This window comes from Condylura cristata, unplaced genomic scaffold (assembly GCF_000260355.1).
Source record: "Condylura cristata isolate star-nosed mole 26May11 unplaced genomic scaffold, ConCri1.0 scaffold00011, whole genome shotgun sequence".
In the NCBI taxonomy this organism is placed as follows: domain Eukaryota; kingdom Metazoa; phylum Chordata; class Mammalia; order Eulipotyphla; family Talpidae; genus Condylura; species Condylura cristata.
Genome location: NW_004567112.1, coordinates 56,613,786 through 56,620,949, shown reverse-complemented (window position 1 = coordinate 56,620,949; position 7,164 = coordinate 56,613,786). Strand labels below are relative to the sequence as shown.

At 42.3% G+C, this 7,164-nt stretch overlaps 1 protein-coding gene across 3 annotated transcripts in view; it reads left to right on the top strand.

The window, feature by feature from the left end:
• CABIN1 (calcineurin binding protein 1) overlaps positions 1 to 7,164 on the top strand; it is a 181,089-nt gene that overhangs the window by 101,957 nt on the left and 71,968 nt on the right. For 2 of the 3 annotated variants that reach the window (XM_012723676.1, XM_012723675.1), the window contains one exon: positions 6,597 to 6,779. The exons of the other annotated variant lie outside the window; for it this stretch is intronic. In XM_012723676.1, the coding sequence (XP_012579130.1) occupies positions 6,597 to 6,779 (183 nt within the window). The remainder of the gene's footprint in view (positions 1 to 6,596; positions 6,780 to 7,164) is intronic. 3 annotated transcript variants of the gene reach the window in all.

Sequence of the window (7,164 nt, the reverse complement as noted above, 5' to 3'; positions counted from 1 at the left end):
TTTTTTTTTTTTTACTGTGTATTTTTTTTTTTTTACAAAGTTTATTTTTACATCTCAATAGTCAATTTTTAAGAACTTTTTCATTCCTTTCTTTTATCCTGTTAATGTAAAAGAAATGAAACAAGTTTTTTGCACTTCTTGATATGAAACTTTGGGTTGTTTCTTAGTATTTAATATCAGGATGATTAATATTGAATTATTATATATTATTTTAATGTTAGTGGGCATTATGATTCAGCATTTGTGTACATTATGAAATGATCACCACGATAAGACTACCAGATTTTCTTAGCAACTTTCAGATTTGCAATACCATTTTCTTGACTATAGCCCCAATGTTGTACTTTACATCTCCTTCCTTAGTTTTTGTAAAGATTTATTTATTTATGCATACAGAACTGGGGTACAGGCCAGGTGTGCAGGGGCAGTAAGAGGATTCACCAGAAGACAGAGTGGGGAGCAGAACAGGTTGACTGACGAAGTACACTGCTGAGGGGAACAGCGGACACATCAGGAGAGGTCTGCCACGCCATGTGGGTCACCTCCAGGGTGGGGACCGAACTCATGCTGAAGTTGCTTTAGCTTCTTAGTACTGTGCTTTAACCTGCTGCGCCACGAGGGAGGGCCCTCTCCTTACTTTTTTTATAACTGAAAATATGTATCTCTTAATCCTCTTTGCCTATTCTGTCAGCCTCCTGACCCCTACCTCTCTAGTGACTGCTGATCTGGTTTTCTTACTCTATGATTTAGTTTTGTTTTGCTAAAAATCACAATGATTTACAATATCTTCACAATGATTTACAACACTCAAAAGAATTAGAAACTTGGCCCTGGGCCTTCTGAGTCACACTTGGCTCTTGTTTGTAGTGATGTGCTTGCGCTGTATTTCCCAGATACACACCACTCACCTTCTTGCTTCTTCAGCTAAAAGAGGAGAGGATCACAGTTCTAGCCAGGGTCCTTCAGTGTGCATAGTTGCTTCTGCAAAGGCACCACATAACTGCGGTGGCTCCTGGGGGCCTCCAGATGCTCTTCATGTCCCTCCTGAATATCAGCTTTCTTCAGGGCTCCATAAGTGCCCATGATCACCCTGTCCAGAATCACCGTAGGTTGATCCTGATCTCTGTTCTGTGCCCTTTAGGAGATTTGAATATTCTGAGTTCTTACTTGCATGTTTGGAAGACTCATGGGAAACACCGTTGCAGCCCCAGTCCTTGTCTGATCCCTCATCATCCAACTGTCTTGCCCTTCTGCTGTGGCTGTGGCTATGGCTATGGCTGTTATGTTAGAGGACTTTCTGTGCTAGTCCCACTCACCAATTGTTGATCCTTGGGGGAGTAGATATCCTGATGTGCAGAGTGCCACCCTCTTATTCACATAATTTTTGATGTGGTCTGGCTGCCTTCACTGCATGTTCCATTGCATGACTGTTCCCTCACTAGGCAGCATCATGGAAAGCCTTAGCATATTGAGAGTAAATACCTAGTTGCTTAAGCCAATCTTTGGTTTTCATAATGGTCACAAATGGGAACCCACCAAATTAGCAATTTTTTGTGAGCTTATCAGGCAGAATGCCAGTCCTCAGTCCCTCCTTAGGCCTTCTTACTGAATGCCCACTGCAGGGTATTCTGCCCAGTTGTACACTGCCTTCAGCTGACCTAGATGCTGGCTGAGGAATACCTACCTATTTTCACCAGTATTCTCTTTGTCAGGGGTAGAGTAATTACAGGGTAAGATGGGTCGTAGGCCACTACTCCCGGGTAGCAGGCACTTGATCAGGACCCTATGGAGATTCCATGTGTGTGTCAGAAACAGAAGTAAGCAGACATGTTAAAGTGGAAGTCTGACAGATGTGGGATTGAAATGTAGGTCTGGGACTACCAAGGACTGAGCTCTTTCTTGCAGTGACCCTGTGTAGTCTCTTGAACCCAGAGTCACTGTTGCCAGCCCTCCCTGTCCACATGGATCATGAATGGGCTTTTCCTGGCACTTTCCTGAGAGAAGTGATCCTCTCACACTGGAGATCTGGGCTTGGACTTCCTGCGAGGCCAGTAGGTCTGCCTGTAATCCCCATTCAGCACTCCTGGAGCCTTGGTGTCTGGCCTTGCCAGTCAGCCACAAGCTAGATGCAGAGTTTCTAGTTGGCCACATGTTTCACATCTTAGTTTCTATTATTCTGTCACCCCAGCTGATACTAATGATTCACAAGTTACTGGTCAGTGAATATGCAGAGGCAGCTGTGGGGGAAGAGCCGTGGCAGGCTTTATGGGATTGCCTGAGAGGTCGTTTTCCCCAAGTCCTAGTCGGTGATTAGATATGGGTAAAGAGGTTAGTGGAATGGAACTACCTTTGGAAACATAGGCCTAATTTTTAGTGTTCATTTGTACCAACAGGCTTGATTTGACTGGTCCTGTCACATCAGTATAAATGCTTATTCAGACTTTGTTCCTAGTATGTCATAAGGAAAACCATCTGTGCATTCTGAACTAAGTTTCTGTAATATCAAGCTTGAGACTTTAGAGGTAAAATTGATCCAATTTCTGTAAAATAACTTTCACAATTGAGCTGATGTTTTATCAGTGTTTACCTGTATATGCGGTCCTATTTTAAAACTGTATATGTATTAATATGACCTGTAGAGCAGAATTTGAATTTAGGCAACCTGTATTGCCCAGAAACAACCTTGATCTACCAGCAGCCAGTTTTTCGACTTTGTTGAAACAACTTTATCTTTTCTTATGAGTTGGTTTGCCTAATATCATCTCATTTGCCTTCCTAGTGGACCAGGAGTGATTACCTGGTAGGCACTAATGTAAATGCCACACCAGGTTTTTAAGGTAGATGAGCCAAGGATTGAGCATATGTGGAGATCACATTGTTTTTCTCACTGTGACCACAAATGTCTATGATGTGGCAATGAGATGATATGTGGTTGCAATTCATAGGGGGACAGGACTTAACCTGTTCACGATGACAAGTAGTAGCACACAAGCATTTGAATTTAGCTCTCTTAATTCCTATTTATTGAACTTCACCTTCAAATACACAAAAGTTCAAGACAGAACAAAGTTTTGCTTTTTAATGGCCGCATTTCATCAACACTGTTGGTATATTCATGCTACTTTAAAAAAAAATGTAATGACTGCCTTAGGATTAACAAATTGTATCTTTAAATAGTAACAGTCCTCCTTCAAATGATAAATACTGCAGATGCAGTGTGAGAATCTCCCACCTCTTGTTTCATTCATTTACTTTTATTTATTTTTTTCTTCAGCGAAGATAGCAGAAGGGATGATTTATTGTATATGTTACATTCAGTCAACTGAGAAGAGAACTAGTCCAAAATGTCACAGGTCCAGGGCAGAGGACCAAGGGGACTGGTTTTGGTGGGTCTCTCACAGGTGGTCATGACAATCAGATGGTTATGAATGTTCTAGATTCAGAGACAAGTTCTGGGTAGTAGCATGCAGTCCAACAACTAGTACCAGTATTCATGGCCTCTGGCTTTCCTTATTTCTGCTTCTGTGGCTTCCATGGTGACTCTCAGTTTACTTGGACCTCCGCCTCATCTTTCTTCCTTTGTACCTCAGCCTATGTATTCACTTCTTCCACTTGGCTTTCATGTCTCAGAGGCTTCAAAGAAGATGGTGCTAAGGCCAAGAGACATTTTATTTTTGAGTATTCTATAAGCTGTTGCAAAACTATTTTTGCTTTAGATTGTAGTCATTAGTATTTTAGAAAAATTAGATGTAAATATGAAAAAGAATGTCTTTTATATTATTATTTACGAGGAATTTCCTTTCATTAAGTAGTTTCAAGATTATGTTTGGATTCAATTCATCTTACCTGAAAAATTTCCTTTCACATTGTTTTGTGGCCCTGATGTGATGTAAAGAATCCAGTTTTTTATTGTTTGAAAAAGTTATTTCTTTATTTCTCATTCATTTTTGTGAGTTACTTAGAATGGATATAGAATTCTTAGTTGACTTTTATTCTTTCAGCATTTTAAAGATGTCTGACTTCCATGGTTTCTGATGAGAAGTTTGATGTAATTCTTGCCTTTCTCCTCTACATGGGATTTCTTTATCTTAAGACTTTCTTTATATTTCTAGGTTTCAGCAATCTAAATATGTTGGACCAGGTGTGAATTTTTGTATGAATGTGGAGAAGTCTTTGCCCTGCTTGTTGTTCTCTGAGATTCCTGATGATTTGATCTTTCATTATTATTTTTAAAAGATTTATTTATTCATGCACATAGAACTGGGGTACAGGCCAGAGGTGCAGGGGTGGTGAGAGGATTCACCAGAGACAGAATGGGGAGCAGAACAGGCAGACTGATGAAGTACACTTGCTGAGGGGAGCAGTGGGCAGGTCAGGAGAGGTCTGCCACGCCATGTGGATCACCTCTGGGGCTGGGATCGAAATCATGCTAAAGTAGCTTTAGGTTCTTAGTGCTGTGCTTTAACCCACTGCACCACCAGGGAGGGCCTGTCTTTTCAGTATTTTTGGAAAGTTCTAGTATTAATCTCTTAAAATATCTCTTTTGGGCCTCCCTGGTGTGAAAGGGGGTTAAGTCTCAGCACTATGAAGCTATCCGCAGCCACTATAGCACAAGTTCGATCTTCATCAGGGAGCTAACCCACAGGTGCAGCAGACCTCTCCTGTCTTGTCCATTGCTCCCCTCAGGAGTGTATTTCAATTGGTCCTGTTCTGCTCCCCACTCTGTCTCTGGTAAATCTTTTCTCTCTCATACACACCCTACATCTCTGGCCTACACCCCAGCTCTTGTATGCATAAATAAATAAATCTTAAAAAGAAATCTCTTTTGTCATGGTTCTGTCTCCTCTTCTTCTGGGATTCCAATTGGTATGTTAGGCCATTTGGATGCTCTGTTCTGATTTTCCCTCCACTCTAGCTTTGAATTATGCCTGCTGGCCTATCTTTAAGTTTTGATTTTTTCCTTCTTAGCATATCAGTTTGCTGAGAAGCCTGACAAAGCATTTTTCATCTTTGTTACTGTACTTTTTTTTTTGGTTTGTTTATTTCTAGTATCTACATTTGAGTGTTAGAGTTTCTGGCTCATCCCTGAAATTTCATGTCTTTTTGTGCATGGATTCATCTTTTCCACTAGTGTCTTTAACATATTAACCATAAATTATATCTCATGATATTTTTAGCTGTTTTAAATTCCTTATCTGGTAGTTCCACAACTGAGTCTTCACTGAGCCTAGTTCTGTTGATTATTTTGCCTCTTGACAGTGTTTTCAAGTGTGTTTCTTGCATTATAATGAATAAAATATCATTTGTAGGGTAGAAAAATCCTGAAATATTAGTCCTGAGATGGACTTCCTTCTTCTGTTTCTAGGTCTTTAGGAAGGGGAATTGAATTAGACTAGGTGGAGGTTGCACTGGGGTTGTATTTTATTGTTGTTGTGTTTACCTTCAAAACATCAAATTCCCTGATGTTACTTTATGCTTAGAATGGGGTTGGGAAAGTGCTGGTTTTGTAGGTGTTCTAGGCCTTTGTTGTGCACCTCAGTGAGAGTTTCCATGTCCTCGCCCCTCTTCCCCCCCTCCAGTAGATTACCTATTACTCTTCTTGCTACCCTGCAAGTGGGGGCAGCATTGGTTCTGTGTTGTCTTGGGCGAGCCTCAGGTTAAGCAGGCTATATCCCAGCATTGTCTTAGTAGTAGGGCTCTCTCAGTCATCTGATGCCTCCCATAATGAAGGGCTCTCTTAGTCATTTGATGTCTCCCATAGTGAAGGGACATAGTATAGTCCTGTATGGATTCTTGTGTTGCCCAGAGAGGAAGATGTTACTTTCCCCCAGCTGCAGTGGGTCTTTACTTGCTCCTGGAAACATCCAGGTTTACTGTCTTTGCCCAGGTGGCTTAAGGTTTTTTGTTCCTTAGGGAAGTCATGCCTGCAAGGCTTCATGCCTTTCCCACAGCAATAGCCAAACCTCTTCTCCAAGGCAATTTTCCAGGAAGGTTTCTTCTGATTTCTTTTCCTGCTCTGCTCCTGATCTTTCTCATGAGCACCTATGGAGGGCCAAGAAGAACAGCCAACAAGTTGGATACCAACCCCAGGCACATCTGTGACTCTCACCTCCCCTCCCCAACAGGTTAAAAGTTTTTGCTGAATTCTTACCCATTTCAGTTATGTATGCCTATTATATATGTATATATATTTGTGGTAGAAGTATTGTATAAAGGTGTACTACTGTGCATCTCCTCTCAATTCCACATTCATGTTGGTAGCTTGAATTGGTCATGATAGAAGTTATTTACATCCTAGAAATCAGTAAATGTTACAGATGAAGACTTATCCCTTTTCAAGAGCCTATTGTTAAATGTTTTGAGAATACCTCTGATGGGGAAACCCTGGGAAAATTGACCATGGAAGTTGATGCCTTTGGTGAGGGGCTCGATGACCTCCTGGGAGGGCAGTGCTCAGCAGCTTCAAGCAGCTGTGCTCACCGCCTCTACAGAGTAGTCACCAGGCTTCCAAAAGGGATACTCACCTGGGGAGATCCCTCCACGGTGGAAATGGTATGGGTTCATGCAGCTGCCCTCTCTCCCCCTTCTCCCCTCAGAGCGCAGCCAAGACAGTGTGGCCGTGGCCCTTTCAGACTCCAGCTCAACACAGGACTTCTTTAATGAGCCAGCCAGCTCCCTGGAGGGCTCCCGAAAACCTTGTGTAGAGAAGAGGCTGCCTGTTCCCAGTTCCCAAGCAGCACCGACGGGTAAAGACCTTCAGGGGTCCATGGAAGAAAGAGGTATGCAGACTTAACTGGGTGAATTAGAACTTTTGTTGTGCTGTGGTGGTCTGGAGATTTGTAACAACTCAGGGTCTGGAGTGGCCCATCCTTTGCTTTCATCTGTTGCCCAAGATGTCAGTTGGGCAAGTTACTCACCTCTCTGAGCCCGCATGATTCTCCCAGTGAATGGGAATGACCCCTGGCTTACTTCCAGGGCTATGAAGATTAAACAAAGCCACCAGGAAGGTGCTAGCATGAGCCTGGTGCACAGTATTCCCTCAGTGACACCTGATGCTGTGACTCCATCACAGCCCAGTGTGGGAAAGCCATATCTGTGCGGCTGTGTCCCAGTAGTCTCAGTGATAGGGCTCATGATAACATGACTGCTGCTATTTCTTTCTTT